The sequence below is a fragment of the Gopherus evgoodei genome, chromosome 3, assembly GCF_007399415.2.
Source record: "Gopherus evgoodei ecotype Sinaloan lineage chromosome 3, rGopEvg1_v1.p, whole genome shotgun sequence".
Classification (NCBI taxonomy): Eukaryota; Metazoa; Chordata; order Testudines; family Testudinidae; genus Gopherus; species Gopherus evgoodei.
Genome location: NC_044324.1, coordinates 93,952,487 through 93,968,640, shown reverse-complemented (window position 1 = coordinate 93,968,640; position 16,154 = coordinate 93,952,487). Strand labels below are relative to the sequence as shown.

At 38.1% G+C, this 16,154-nt stretch overlaps 1 protein-coding gene across 4 annotated transcripts in view; it reads right to left on the bottom strand.

The window, feature by feature from the left end:
* The window catches only part of FIG4 (FIG4 phosphoinositide 5-phosphatase), a 167,286-nt gene that overhangs the window by 105,807 nt on the left and 45,325 nt on the right, over positions 1-16,154 (bottom strand). For all 4 annotated transcript variants that reach the window (XR_003999559.1, XR_003999560.1, XM_030556096.1 and 1 more), the window contains exons 6-10: positions 14,388-14,536; positions 13,099-13,227; positions 10,326-10,426; positions 8,665-8,827; positions 7,780-7,877 (exon numbers count right to left, since the gene is read on the bottom strand). Coding sequence is in view for 2 of the 4 variants with exons in the window: in XM_030556096.1 (XP_030411956.1) it covers positions 7,780-7,877; positions 8,665-8,827; positions 10,326-10,426; positions 13,099-13,227; positions 14,388-14,536 (640 nt within the window). In the remaining 2 variants the exon portion in view is untranslated. The remainder of the gene's footprint in view (positions 1-7,779; positions 7,878-8,664; positions 8,828-10,325; positions 10,427-13,098; positions 13,228-14,387; positions 14,537-16,154) is intronic.

Genomic DNA, 16,154 nt, shown 5'->3' with positions numbered 1-16,154 from the left:
GTTCAGTGGTGGCTTCCCTTTAAAGTCTGGCAGCAAACATGTACTGTTTAATTTTTAAATGTGAAATTTTAACCAATTATAGTAAGCCCAGGCCTTAACAGAGGATGTCAATTTCAAGTTTAATTATAAACAGGGTTTTTTAAAGTAAATCTGTATTCAATTTAAATTTAAAAAAAATCAATTTTTAATTGATTTATATCCACCCTGGCACCAAAGAGTTAATAATAGTGCTGAAATCTGAACATTTTGATATCAGATTCGAGATTTTTACATATGGAATCCAAGGTTGCATCAACAGAGCTTTTCATTCCATTTTCTACATAACTTCTTAAGAGGAAATGAAGAAAGAAAGGAGAAAAAAGGGGAGGAAAATGAAGCTAATTCAGTTCTAGAACTTACAAGCTCCACCAGCAGATTTCATAAGCTCTCTGACTCTATAGCTAGTCTAAACAGCTCTGATGTTCTTGTAGCTTTTTCAAATTAACAAATGAACATTTAACTTGTTACACACTGTGCAGTGTATCTTTATTTTACTCTGTACTAAAGGACATTTTCTACGGTGCACATAGAAATAATTTTTAAATAGTTGTACCTTTTTAAACCAAAAGTAATATATTTCAAACCAAACAGTACCTTAATTATGACTACTTTCATGACAAGTTTCTAAACAAGCCATTTTTGCTGTAACATGGCTCAAAAAGCATGGTAAGAATTATTATTATTTTAAAGGGGGAAAGTATTCTCATTCTGTACACTCCTGAGAAATATTTATAGAGGAATTTTCCTACAACATTCCAAAACTTATTTATGATCAGAGACTAAGCATAGCAAGTTTAACCCCAAAAGGCAAATTTTCAGAATGTTCTCATTCTGTCAATAGTGACTAAAAAGTGGAAGCTGTTTTGCAACTCTTAACTATAATAGGCACTACTGATGTCCACTATTACATAAACTAGATCAGATTTAAAAACTAGACAGACAGAAAAAAGCTGTACATTTTAACAAGTATGATTGTTACTTAGAACTACAAGATGCTATGTACAGAATCTGCAGGGAACATAGCAATCAATGGATACTGCTGAGGTGGGAAGCATAACTACTGAGGAATAGGGAAATAAAAAAAAGAGTGAAGAGTGCGGGAAGGGAGAGGAAAGAAAGACATGAGAAGTGAGAAATGATCTGAAGTAAATAGGATGAAATTCAATAAGGACAAATTAAAAGTACTCCACTTAGGAAGGAACAATCAGTTGCACACATACAAAATGGGAAATGACTGCTTAGGAAGGAGCACTGCAGGAAGGGATCTGGGGGTCATAGTGGATCACAAGCTAAATAAGAGTCAGTGTAACACTGCTGCAAAAAAAGCAAACATTCTGGGATGCATTAGCAGAAGTGTTGTAAGCAAGACATGAGAAGGAATTCTGCTCTACTCCACACTGATTAGGCCTCAACTGAAGTATTGTGTCCAGTTCTGGGTGCCACATTTCAGGAAAAATGTGGACCAATTGGAGAAAGTCCAGAGAAGAGCAACAAAAATGTGTAAAGATCTAGAAAACAAGACCTATGAGGGAAGATTGAAAAAATTAGGTTTAGTCAGTCTGGGAAAGAGAAGACAGAGGGGACATAACAGTTTTCAAGTACATAAAAGATTGTTATAAGGAAGAGAGAGAAAAATTGTTCCCCTTAATCTCTGAGGATAGGACAAGAAGCAATGGGCTTAAATTGCATCACTCTTTGCCAGAGACGGATCTCATGGGCCCCTTCCCTTCCCCAGGATCAAGCCAGACAACCAGTGTGTGCAGAGCCTTGATCCCAACTGGGCTGGGTGCTCTGCTCACTGAGGCTGAATATTTTTTTTAAGGCTCAACCAAAATGGTTCAATGGTTTCCAAGAACAATATTAGAAGAAAATAAGTTATTCCACAGTAAAATTTAGGTGGCCTTTTCTTTGGAAAATTCTAGCACCACCATGCTTTGAAATATGACAATGGTACCCTTTGTGTCAGAAATGAGCCTTTGGAAAATTTGCCCAAATTTGGCCAAGTTATAAACCTCTGGGAGAAAAAAAAAATCAGTTTTCACAAACTCAGAGACTTGCTAGAGTTTAATAGCTTAAATCTCTAAAGAATCCATCCTCACTGACCATGCTCCATCTTCTCCCAGGTCCTAGTGCTGACCAGATTTTACATACACTTGTTCCACAGAGCAGTGAGCATGCTCCATCCCAGAGCTAAAGAAGACTTTTGCTATAATGGCTGTTGCAGGCTGGGATGGGGCCAGGTACCAGAACTGAGTAAGGAAGCGTGTCTCTCCTGTGGTCTCTATAAGCAAACCTCCCCTCCCCCCACCTGCTGGCATCAAGACAGTATGAAGGAGGGAGGAAGTCATCTGATTCAAATACAGATGAGACAAGAGCCAGGGTGGAGGGAGGACTTGGTGAGTAGATTGGGACAAGGAACCTGAGGGATGGAGACTGGAGCTACACTGTAACCTGAGATTAGCTGGGCAAGAAGACTAAGTTTAGGAACTAGAGGGCTGGGGTGGAAATGGAGACATCTGATAAAGAGCTGGGGTGGGGCTGAACTGGGACTAGCTGGGCACAGAGACTGTGACAAGAAGTCAGGGGAGGTGAGGAGACACAGATTGGATGGGACTGGGAGTCAGTGGGGGTGACACAGCCAGGGAGGAGAGAGACCAACAAATCAGGGATTTGGGGAGAGAACTGAGACTGCCTGGGCAAGGAAACTGAGTAGCAGCAGTGGGACACTGGTTTTGGAATCTGAAGGGGTAAGGCCTGAGGAATTGGATTGAGTATGTTAGGAGAATGGGACTATGAGACTGGGACAAAGAGTCAGAGCTGGGGTAGATAAGACTGGGACAGGTTGGAGAGGATGGCATAGAAAGGGTCAGCTTGGGGGAAATGGGCAGTAGAGTCTATGCTCCTTAGAGCAGTGGTTCTCAACCAGGGGTCTAGGGCACCCTGGGGGGCCAAGAGCAGGTTTCAGAGGGTCTGCCAAGCATGGCCAGCATTAGACTTCCTAGGGCCCAGGGCAGAAAGCCAAAGTCCCACCGTGCAGGACTGTAGCCCTGGGCCCTGAGTCTGACCATCAGGGCTGAAGCCAAAGCCCTGTGGTGTGGGGCCCCTGGCAATTGCCCTGCTTGCTACCACTTAATGCTGGCCCTGGCTTTTATATGCAAAAAACACAGTTGTGGCACAGCTGGGCCTTGGAGTTTTCATAGCATTTTAGAGGGGGCCTCAGAAAGAAAAAGGTCGAGAACCACTGCCCTACAGTACACTTCCCTCAGGCTTGGAATGGAAGAACAGATTCTTGAGTTTCACAGCCTCTGCTGTCTGCAAATATCTCCAAAACCTGCTGGCAAAGTGTCCCATCTCTCTCTGTTACTGGTCCATAAAGAGGTTAATAACCTACTATTGCTATCAATTACTCTGTAAACTGAAAATGGCATACCTAAGAGTGGATCTAACGGTTTCCACCCTGCTGATGAACTACTTGGGTATTAACATGATGTCATGTGATGGACTGAAGCCATTTTTGTTTGTAATAGGCTCTCATGATCAGGATCCCTGAAGAGGGATGGTGATGGGGTAGCCCAGGCTGCGATCTCCAGCAGATCACACCCAGTAGAATGGGTTCAGGTGACTTCCAAAGGTTGTCCTCTCTGAATTGGTTCCTAAGCAGATCTTGACCTCCCATCAAATTTGCTGACACGCTATCATTATGGAACTTGGGGCCGAAGTTGAGGAGAGTTGACTCCCCTTCCTCTACCTCAAATGTTTCTGTCAGGGTACTACATTTGTCTGTGGTAAGATAGGGAACATGGTCTCTGCTGGTGCAATGGCTGAGGGCTGTATGGTTGAGGATGGGGAAGTATAGATCGCCAACAAACACAGGGTCACTTTGGAATCTTCCAGTAAATGTAGGATGCTATCGGTTAGTTCGATGAACAACTCTGAGCCCTCAATGAGCAAGCCATCATTCATGGCTTAAACCTTGTGAGGGATACATGAGATTTGGAGCTACACAACTCTCTGCATGGTCATATGCAGGCAGTTATAGACCTGGATGGTGTGTCACAGGTATCCATCGCTGCCTGCAGGGCTATCTTGGCCACCAGTTGGCCTTCTTTTAGTGTTTTTCAGCTCCTCTCTTTTGTGAGGCAGCCTGGCCTGGAAAGGTGTCACCCTGTCCATTGTTAAAAAGTCATATTTGGTCAATAAAGCCTGGCGGTTGGCCTTGCTCCAAAAATATCTAAGCATCTAGGATCCTTGCCCTTAGAGATGAGTCCTGGTGGGTGTAAAAGTACTTGAATCCCAGGTGTGGAGAGGATACCTGTATTATTTCTCTACATGTTTCACTCACAGTGTTATAAGTTGTTGGCATTTGCCACAAGGCTCTTGCCAGATCTAGGAGGCTTTCATTCATGTGGAGGGCAATCCTGGTGAGACCAGTGGTCAACGATATGATAAGTAGCTCACGAGACTTATGGGAGATGACCAAAGTCACAATGCCCAGGGCATCTCTGATCTGCACCAGGAGTTCTTGAAAGGTCCTGAAATCATCCAGTGCTGGTATAGGTACTGAGGCTACTACCTTGTCTGGGGACTAGAAGGAGAAGTCATTAGGCAGTAAGAAGAAGAGTTGTTTGGCCTCTGATTCTCTCTTTTTTTTTTTTTGGGGGGGGGGTGTTTCTATGGAGGACAAAGGTCCTTCGTCAGTGTTTGGGGTGACTCCATTCAACACCCTGCTTTTAAATCTGAAGCATCAAATTCACTGGAAGATATAGACTTGACTATTAGATGGGTGTTGGAGCTTGGTTCTTCTGGATCCACTGCCATTCAGATTGCTCCAGACGATGAATCTTCAGCATTGCATTTCTTGACTTGTGGGTTTTTGCAGAGAAGAAAAGGCAAACTGAGAACCTGCTTGGGATGTGAGACTTTCTGAAACAGAACAGATATCTTTTATCTGAGTGGAATTTGCCCATTGCAGGATGGACAAGTACAGGCAACCTTAATTCTGGCATCACTTAACTTTGAGTCCTTGGCTTTGCAAGCTTAATAATGTTCTTTTCTCATAGTTTTCTGTGTGTAATTATATAAACAAATCTCAGCAACAGCACATACAATTTGTTACTAATTACTACCACTTTCCACATTGCACAGAAAAGCAGAAGACATTTATAAACTCACTAACCTTTAACAATTCTCCAAAGAGTAAGAGCACCTGAGGTAAAAATGCTCAGTGGTTGTGCTGAAATTGGATCAACACTCACATGCATAGGAAAATACAATTTTCCCCACTGCACATAAGTAGTAGAAGAGCATTAATTTTAGCATGCTAGTATTGAGCACCTACAGAGACACATTTTCAGCCACACTACAAAAGCCTTGTGAATAAAAGCACATAATGATTCACATGTCAGGGTCATGTGAATCTGGATTCACATTTTAGTGCTGGCCTTTGAAAACTAAATCTGTAAATAAGAGAATCATTTTCTTGTCAACAAAGTATATCTCAAGTTGTTTACCACAGATTCATGTGCTGATTCTTAAAAGCACACTCAAACAAAAGCTTTAAGAAATAGAAAATAATGGGACTTTACTATTTACTACTTCAGCTTACAGATTCTCAAAGTCAGACTTTTGTATTTTTTCAGTTTTTTTAATGAGAGACTTATATTGCATGCATGCATGTAAGACGTCCTTTCTAAACTGAACATCTCTCTACAACATACTACAATGGAACAACAACGAGGAAGATTAAGAGAGAATATGAAATCAGCTATAATTAAAGATTCATATGACACAGTATTAAATATACTACAATCTAATGAAGAATACACTGAAATGACATATGATGGTTCTTATATCAAGTATGTATTATCCAAATAAAAATAAATTAAAATACATCAGCAATAGCCATATACCTCTGCTGCAACTCTCTCTTTTCTACATAGGCGTATAATTAATTAGGTCTATTAAATCACTTTATTACATTTGCATTTATTTTCTTTAAAACATATATTTTACCCATATTGTCAGAAAAGTTATGAAGCAGTTAGTAACACAAACATTAAGATGAAATTCCTCCTTTTCTGCTCTGAACTTTAAGAGGCAAAACATACATTAAACATTCACTTTTTCATTATATTTTGCATAGATATACTGCAGTTTGATTGAATTATTCAAAAGTCCAAAATTTATTATCTTCCAAGTGTTTTTAATTTATGTTCAAAGTATTAATGCCTTTTTGTAAATGCAAACATGAATTATATAGTTAAATCCAAGATTAGAGAGAGAGAGATAAAACTGTACCTAATTTTGTTCAGCTCATTTGTTTAAAGACACAATTCAGTAATCTACCAAAGTGAGCAATGTTCTTTGCATGCAACTTCTTAGTATGATTGCCCTTATTGCCATCACTTTTCTTCCTCCAGGAGTAGGAGGAAACAAATTGGTCCCTGTGCAGGATATATATATTTACAGTGTTTTTCATTCTCAGAAAAAGTTTGGCCCCCTGGATGCTAATCAACATCTGTTTGGCATTTTCAATAAAGTGACTGGCTCATGAAGATATTAGATTCAAATACTGTTCAATTAGATATTGTCTGTCACACACTCTCTCACTGTCAAATAGATCCCTATATTTTCAAGATTTATCATTAGCATCTGAAAATACTCCACACTTAATACATATCTAAATTACTCTTTGATAAGAAGGCTAAAAGTAATTTATATTTAATATGCCATCATCCTCCAGACTGCCTGTCAAATGCTTAAGATATGCATTAGACACTAACAAAGGAGAATTTACTGTTTTTCATGATGTTTTGCATGGGGTACAGTAGTTTTAGTTTGGAAGTTTATCACCAAGACTTCTTGCAGTCATATGATGGTACTGCAGCACACTTTGGTGGTAAATAGAGTGAAGCAGAAACAAGAAAGATGGCCTTTTGTTTAAAGCACTGGGGACTGGAATCAGAATATCTAGATTCAGTTCCTGGCTCTGCCACAGATTTCCAGCCTGACCTTAGGCTTCATACTGGTATTATTGTCTGGACATATTTTCAACCCATGGTTCAACTATTCCTGCTCAAGGTGAGGTGATTCCAATAGCCTGAAAGGAAAGATGAAATACGCATTGCAAGAAGTGTATAATCATTAAGGATATTTTCATCTCTGAAGAACTATACTGACAGTCTAGCTACAATGCAAGGTACACCTGGGAAGGGGAACAGGTTTGTGAAAAAGGTCCTCCATTTGTGGGCTGGTATTAGCTCATTTTGAGATGGAATGAGAGCATTCCGACCCATTCAAAATAGATCCTCATGTTTCAGTATAAAATGTAATCCTTCTGCCTGTTTCAAACTTGCATGGAAAAGCTTCACTGGGAGTCAAATCCAAATCTTCTGTTTTAGAAAGACAACTGATACACTGAAACCAGTTTAACGATGGATAGGAGTGAAAACAGCAAGGGAGGAATTTCACTTGTTTGTTCATTTAAGCTTTCCTACAAATAACCTTGTTATTTATTAATCTGAAAATGTGCATTTTCTATTAGAAGCTAGTATTAAATTTATATTTAGGGCAAGGCCAGCTTTCAGAACCAAATTTAAGCAGCAAAACTCATTGGCTTTAATGAGTCTATAATCTGGCTTTAAATGCAAAAACTTAGTACAATTAAAAATTATTTTTAACAAACCATGAGTTTATTGATTTATTTATACCACACCAAGTTATGACTAAACAATACTGTACCTTGACAAGATTCAAAATGATAATGGGAGAGCCAAACCTCTGAAGCATTTGATCAAAGTGAAGTGCAGCTATGTGCGCAAATGGATCTGCTTGGTCCACTGGAACAAAGTAAATAAATATATTCAGGAAGAAAACAAAATTTTCAGATCCTGAAAGGTTACTTTCCTATGAATGCATTTTTTATAAAAGATTTACTAATTTTTTAAAGCAATAGTTTCACATCTCTATCATTAAAGAAACAGGGTAAAAGAAAAGGTTTTCCCTTCAATTTTTTTTTTTTAAAGTTTTTCAAAAATTAAATAACTAGAAAGAAACTGTTAGTTACCTGTTCTGAAACACTTTCACTTTTACATCCATTCCACTTCTGTTCTACACATGACCAGTGCACTGGATCCAGAGATCTTTTTCACTTAGAGATACCCACTGAGGCAGCACTTGTGCAAGCTAGCCAGTGCTATAAAGGACGGGGACAGTTACTAACTAGCAAACTCAGGCCCAATCCAGTAAAGCACATATGAATGTGCTAAACTCTTGAGCATGTGAGTAGTCCCACTGAAGTCAAAGGGCAAATATATCCTGGCCCATGAAAGTTAAGGGGAATTTTTCAATTGGTTAACAGTGGGCACAACATCTAATATTAAGAAGTCACCAAATTCCTCAGGTCTAATTTCAATCTGGAACTAATTTTTGTGGCTAACTAACGAACACTTTCATAAACCAGGATGTTTACATAATTGCTGGTCAATCTTTAATTGTAGCTTCACAGTGAAGAAATAAAAGATAAAAAAAATTCTAAGTTTTTACAAGATTAGCCTCTCTCTGGCATGCTTTTAGGAAAAACACATTGTTTACCATAGGCTACCATAAAGAATATATAAAACATACATGTAATTGGTGGCTTGGGAATCATAGTTGAAATATCTTGAGACCAGTATAGAGGGACTGAGCCTCGAACTTGAACGTAAGAAGAATAGCTCCCTGCAGAAAATGACATCACCGAAGCATCACAAAGTATTTGTTCAGTTTCTACTTCATTAGCAACATCCCCCTGAAACAAACAAACACAAAAAAAGGCAAATACTATGGACATATTACATTTCAGAGCTGAATACATAGCTATTGAAATAATTACTGTGAATGACAGGACTAATTAAAATTAAAAATAAGGGATGTCAAATCATAAGAGCACAAGAATTCCAAAGCAGGGAACTGAATTGGTCATGTAACTCACAGTTGCCAACTTTCACATGGTAAATAAGCACCCCGATTTTCACAATAAGCCAAAAAACAAGCTAATCCCATTTCAAAACAAGGCCAAAAGAAGTCAGTCCCTAAGAACCCCAAACACTCTATGTGACAAGATCCCCTGCCGTGCAGTCTGTGACTGTGGTGGGCCCGTTGTGCACCCCTGACTCTCTCCCCCACTTGCCCCTGCTTGCCCCGAGCCGATCAATAAAAAAAAGAAGCAACAAGCTACAACTTGCAACAAGCTACAAGCCAAAAACTAGCCAACAAGCAACTTCACAAGCCAATTAATCAAAAAAACAAGCCAATTTCTATGTTTTGATTACTTTTGTATCAGCATGCAAAGATACACATTACTATTGGTCACAAAATTGTCCAGCCCTTTTAAAATCCCGTTATAAAATTATTTAACTTAAAACTAGGGTTAGTGCAAAAAGTTGTTCTAAACGTGTCCAAGAATCACACATGGCCAAAATGTTGATCTGCTTGCTGCCTGATTATGGTGCTGAAGAGGCATTAGTCCTGAGGCGGTCTGACTGATTGTAACTTGGTTTGATGCAAGCAAAAAACATATTGTTAGGTAGTGGCTCAAGGTGATAAATAATTAGGATTGAGGTCAGGCAGGCTTTGGATAACTGATCAACTTTTTCATGAATCTGATGGTTGCCTCCCTACCTCTGGGACCAGTTCTGCAATATTATGTACTAGCACAGACCCAAATGTCTGTGCAGAGCCTAGAGCATGTCAGTGGTACCACAAGGGAGCATAAAGATCTACATCTAACTGCAGTGTTGGGCCCTAAATATAAAAGTCTGTATATCAGGTTATTTCTCTACAGACTGGATTTCAACAGCTATTACATACAGTGCAAAGAAAATGTGCACCAGCATACACATGAAAGAACTATGAGTAACTATATATCAACATATTTGCAGTAATAAATTATGAGTAAGCATGAATTCTCTACAGCAAATTAAATCCCATTTGCTGCAGTTGTATCTTCCAACTCATCAGAATTTTCTTTTCTACCTTGCAGGTAAATACCTGACTATATTCACTAAAGTGTTACAACAGAAACTTTTCTTATCTTGGCTTTCATTTCTTATATTTAATTTAATCATCATAAAATAGTAAAAATTTACATTTCCCCCCTTGACATTTTCACTATGGATGTGATAACTGTAAAATGAAAAATAATCTACCAAAACCTTAAGGACACAATCCTGCTCTCTATTAAGGAAGTAGGATAAGACCTTCATGTAGTGCAGTACAAAACGAAAGTTGAGAGAGATTTAGTTTACCTCAGAGTTTGCTCCTCTCTTTAGAAAACGTGTTCCAGCAAATTTGCTTGATCTTCTGGCTATCAGAGTGACATGCACTGGACGACCATATATTAACAGTTCTTGAAAGTAAGGTTAAGGTTTACACATTTTATGATTCCCAAAGCTATTTTCCTTTCATTTACTTGAGTCCTGGCCAATGTTAAAAAAAAAAGTACTCTAAAGAAAATGTATTTTATTGTCTTTTTTCTGAATGAAAACCCTATTTTAACATTATTTCATAAGACCTCTAACAACACAGGTGACCATGATTCCTTTTCACTTTCAGATTTCTTTAATGAGTGGAAGAGACATTAATTCCCTTTTCAATCATAATAATCTGTATAGTGCTTTCCATTTTCAAAGCTCTTTACAATAAATCAACTAATCTTCACAGCCACCTTACAGAGGAGGATAAATATTATTTCCACTTTACAGAAGGAACAATGTCGGCAGAGCTGTTACAAGATTTATCTAAGGCCCTAGGAGGCGTGCATGTCAACTCTGGAATTAGGAACTCCTGATTTTTATTTCCAAACCAGATATATAGGTTATCCTCCAAAGATTTTTCTGGAAAGGAAGTTCACTTCCAACAGCCTCAGTAATCAGATTAGGTAAAAGCCACTGAAACATACTACAGAAGCAGTGGTGATTTGACTTCAGTTTATACTTTGCCAGGTATTGCATTAATCTACTCTTAATTATCTTTAATTGCTTACATACTTAGGTGAGATACACACATCTAATTGTCAGATTTGTCCTTCACTCACCTTTCCTTGAAGATTGGAACTACATTTGTTAACATTTTAGTCATCAAGAAGATCTGCTGCAAGTAGATGTTAAAAGCATGTATGTAGGGAAATCTTGAGCTTTTTAATGTTAATGCAATTAAAACAGAGGGCCAGATCCTCTAGAGGACACTTTCTGCTGCAATTGTAGCATCTTCTGGCCATAAGGCAGGCATAACAAGGCACTGAGGTGAGAGTGGGGAGGGAGAATCAACTCTAGGGCACCGTGCCAACAAAAAGGTTATGTTCAGCATTCACATAACACACCCCATCAGTGCCTGGCCCAGGCCAGGAAAGCTAGTGATCCAACCAGTGCACCAAATTCAGTAATCAATCCTGGCCACATGCCACCTGAGGCACACTGTGCATACACTAAGAAGATATCACTCAGATCTCTGCTGCTGGCAGCACAATGGGACTAGCCAAAATGCCCCTATAAAAGCACTGATTTGTGATTGTCATTTGAGGCCAGTAACTGCGCCTGTAAGCTAGAGTAGCCTTAAAACTGTTCTAATTTATGCCTGGGAAGCAGCCCTGCACCCAGCAGCCCTAGAATCACAGGAATGCACAAGGGAGCTTCAGACCACCTTTACAACCTCACCCACCTTGTGCTGTGTTCTCCTCAACAATAGCCATTTATCTGAACCCCTGAATTAAAGGGTAGTTTGAAAAAAATAATCATGAAGTGATGTATTGTTCTTTCTTGACTTGTCTGAAAGAACTGAGGCTCAAGGCAATTTATTTAAAAATCTAATTATTCTACTTTAAGGATAAGTATCACTATATTCCTTCTCTTCCCTCCCCCCCCCATTTTTTTTTGAAAAAGTATTATTTGAGTTTGATGATGCATAACTTTACCTGTGCAAAATTACATACTAAATACTAAGGCCCCAAAGCTACAAATATTTATGCACAAAAAATGGGATAACTTATATGCAGAATTACTCATATATATACAGATGCTTTTGCAAAACAAGAGTCTGGGAATGGAGACATGGAAGAGAATACAATGAATTCAGAAGATCTTTTGCAAAAAGGTTATACCTAAATTCTGAATCCAGTCATAGTCCCCTTTCTTCTTTCATTTTTTTCCATGAATAGGCCTGTATATATTAATGGTGTATGGTAAAGATGATAGATTAAAATAAGCCACCTATAGTATGCTAGATTCTTATTAGATGAGAGGACAGTTCATTTAAATGATGTATGCATAGGTTTATATTAATCATTTACGTATAAAGTTAAGATTTGGATATATTTTCCACTAGTGTTGCAGTAGATATATCTATCTCTATATATTTTTTAGAATGGAATTTTTAAAAACAAACACTTAATGTCAATTTAACTCTGGTCTCATTGCAGTCAGTAAGGTTTATCATTGACTTCAACTGAAGCAGTGTTAGGTCTCAGTGATTTGAAAATCCAATCCTAAAATAATAAAAAAATAATACCTCTGTTTTAGCAATAATATCAGCTCATCTCTATGTGAATAATTAAGCTCTACCACAGGGTTTTGGTTTTTTTCCTTCACAACTCCCTGATAAATACCATCTGGTCCCAAAGTTGCTCTACTAGGACTCAAATCTGCAATTAGCTCCGTACTGGCACAGGACTCTGCCTGTATGGAAGTAATTGCAAGATTGGAAGCTTATTTTTCCATAGTATTATCACAGTGATTTACTGTAAAATGTGCGTTTGGGTTAAGAATTTTCCCTCATCTTTTATAAACACAGTAAGGACATTATCTTTCCAATTATATATCATTTTTTAGATCCTACGTTTTTAAAATCTTGCAAAATAATGCAAAACTAATTAAATGACTGTCATAATACATGTGAAAATCCTTTTAAATAGAGTTTAGTAACAACTGATGCAGTAATTAATCTTTTCTCCTATGAACTGCTGTTCATACACAAACTTTTAAATGCAATAAACCAATATTTGTTTTCTTATAGTAAAAAGGATACTGGACTGCCCACAAAATCCATGAATAACATACAAAAGCCAGTCATGATGAACAGTGTTTTTTACTACATCCAGCAGTTGACCATTCCACACGTACTTTTGATATGGTTCACTGCAAATCCCAAATACACCTAAAAAGTTAAAATGAAAATGCACCAATAATAAAAAAGAGCTCAACCATGTTTGATAATTTCATTTTTAAAACACACTGTAACTAAGGTTTTTTTATTTGATTGTGCTTGTTCCCAATTCAGGAAACCACTTAATTATGTGCTGCAGGACTATGCTGAACAGAGATGGATTAAAGCACATGTTTAAAGTTAAGCATCTAAGATTTTTATACTGCACCCATCATTGTAGTATATGAATGCTTTCCATGTAAAATTGATAGCAAAAGAAAGTCCCTAATGGACTTCATGGGAACCGCTATCATTTCTTTCACTTTGAAAAAACATACTTTTTTCAGAAAAATGGAAAAGGATCAAAGTTATAAACTGTATGTTCATTGATGTGGTCTCGCATATTTCTACAACACTAAACAGATACAGCAAAAAAAAATTACAATCCAACTTTGTTGATGATGCTCTGCTAAAAATGATTAACGTGACATATTAGAGGAAGAAGGAAACCAAGTAACCCACTTAAAATAAAACAACTTTCAAGTGTTTCTGTGGGGGAGGGAGTGGAAGAGGGGAGTGGCACAGAAAAACAGGAGAAATCAGACATGAACGCACATTTTAACTATAAAAATTTTTGATTAATAGCCCTTTAAACCTGCTGTTTGTCAGATCCAAAATGGAAGCCTTTGGTTGCAGTTTAAATTAATGTGTGTTTTGTTCAGAGTCCCTTGTAGAGCCTAATGGTTTAAGTTGATGGTAATAACAAAATTTCTTTGTCATCAATATTTACCAACATTAAACAAGACAAAATCTATTAGCACTATTTATACTTCACTGAAAATTAATTACTGCTTGATTTGTAAACTCATACCTATTGGGTGAGCTAAATAATCAATTGCTGAAAAATGTCAGCATGCGCAATTATCTCCCTGAGCTACAATGTAAATTACCAAAAGAAATGATTAATCATATCTAGAAATTACATTGCTCATATTCAAATATCTGTAACTGGCACTTTGTGTAATCTTTTACTAACTGAGGACTGTTATGAGACTGCATTGATCAATTAAAAAAGCTGGATGTTTCTGCAAGGTAGGCTGAGTGAAAAATAATTCTAACTGCATTTGTTATTAACTATTAGTATTAATTCAGTATGTCTAAAATACACTTACCACTTCCACCTTGTGCTGTAAGTCCCTCATCTTCAAAGATATCAAAGCTCTCCTGTCGAGTCTGAATTGTTTCAGTTTTTAATATCTCAAGTGGCATTCTCAGGATGGTAAGATTATATTGAAGAGAGTGTGACAGATCATAGCTGTAGCTGAAACCAAGATTAAAATTTAGTAAAAATTATGAGAGCATGGAATACTTCTGAAAACCCTTGCTTTCTACATGTATTGTTATTTAATGCAGTATAGACTATTTTGCATAAAACAGCAAATGACAATGAAACTAGACAAACATACTGTAATTACAGAATGGTAGCTTGCCCAGGGGATCCTGCAAACAACACATTACAAGCTAATGAATAGTTTATAGAACAATGGCTGAAACTTTAACAAACAAAAAAAAGAGACTGAACATATCTCTGCAGCAAAGAGTGACTACAGCCACTCAGCGTGGACATGACCCACTCTTTGTCCTAAATAGAAGAGTTCAAGGTCAGAATGGCTACCAAGCCAGAGATGCTGTCTGGCCCACACCACATGTCCACCTTACCAAGAAAGCTAAAGCCACAACTGAGACAGACTCCAGGCAGTTTGCCAGAGTCTCTTGGTCCCAGCTTCATGAGTCCCACTATTATGAGAGACATATACTTCTCCTGACCTACCATCCCAAACAGTCAAACAAAATAAATGGATTATTAATCCCGCAAACACTACCTGCAAATTTGTGAAATAACGTGAAAAACTGAACATGATTATAGTTTGGCCTGAACAGAAAATACAGTGAACAGTCATAATATACGTTCACCAATTAAAGGCCAGTACAATCTCTGGATCAACCACTTGCCCCAAGTCCTTGCACACAGCACATGGACGGACGGAACGGAAAGTTGTGCCACAGAAGCAGGAGTATCTGAATGGTCCTTTGCTTCTCCCCCTACTCCCTCTATGGGGTAGAGCAGAGAGGAAAAATAGATATAAACAGAAAAAGGAAATATAGGGGAGAGAATGAAAAAACGATCCTGACTGATCTATTTAACTAATATCCATTTTAAATGGACAACAGTCCTTGTTCCTCCTTTAGTTACTCTTGCACCTGGAGATCTGCTTTCCCTGCCCTTCTATCTCTTAGGAACCTAGCATTGAACCTTCAGAACCTTCTGCCTTTCTGCTGGTCTTCACACTGCAACTTTAAAATACCAGTAGCACTCTTCGGTGGGACATCAGATGCACTCACAAACACAGAGTCCCAATTTTCAGTTTGCAACACTAAGACCAGCAGAAAGTTACCAAGCCCTGATAGCTAACAAATTGGACCCTAAAAAATAAAGGGAGTGAGGACTGCAGAGAAAAATGGCCTCCAGTGGTGCTGGGAAAACATCAACAGCTATTTAGGAATATCCAAGGAAGGGGGGAGACTACCAGGGGAGCGGGGAAGAGCCTGTATACAAGTCCAGACCAGCTGACCCTCTGTGTGAATTGAGCAATAGCTCAAAATGCACAGTAATTCAGCCTCGTTTGGAAAGATAATTCTTGCCCAGGTGGTCTCAGGAGCACATATTTATCATTAAGAGAAGCCAGTGTAAAAGGAGGAGGGAAAAGAAGACATATGCAAGTTTTTCATCAATAATCATATCACTTTGTAATTTGTATTGAGCTTCCTGATTAATGTCTTCATACTAGTGATAGTTAAGGATCCTTGGCTCTTCATTTATTGCCATATGTTTTACTTTATAATGGGAAGGGAAAAGTCTGCTTATCAGTCTGTATTGG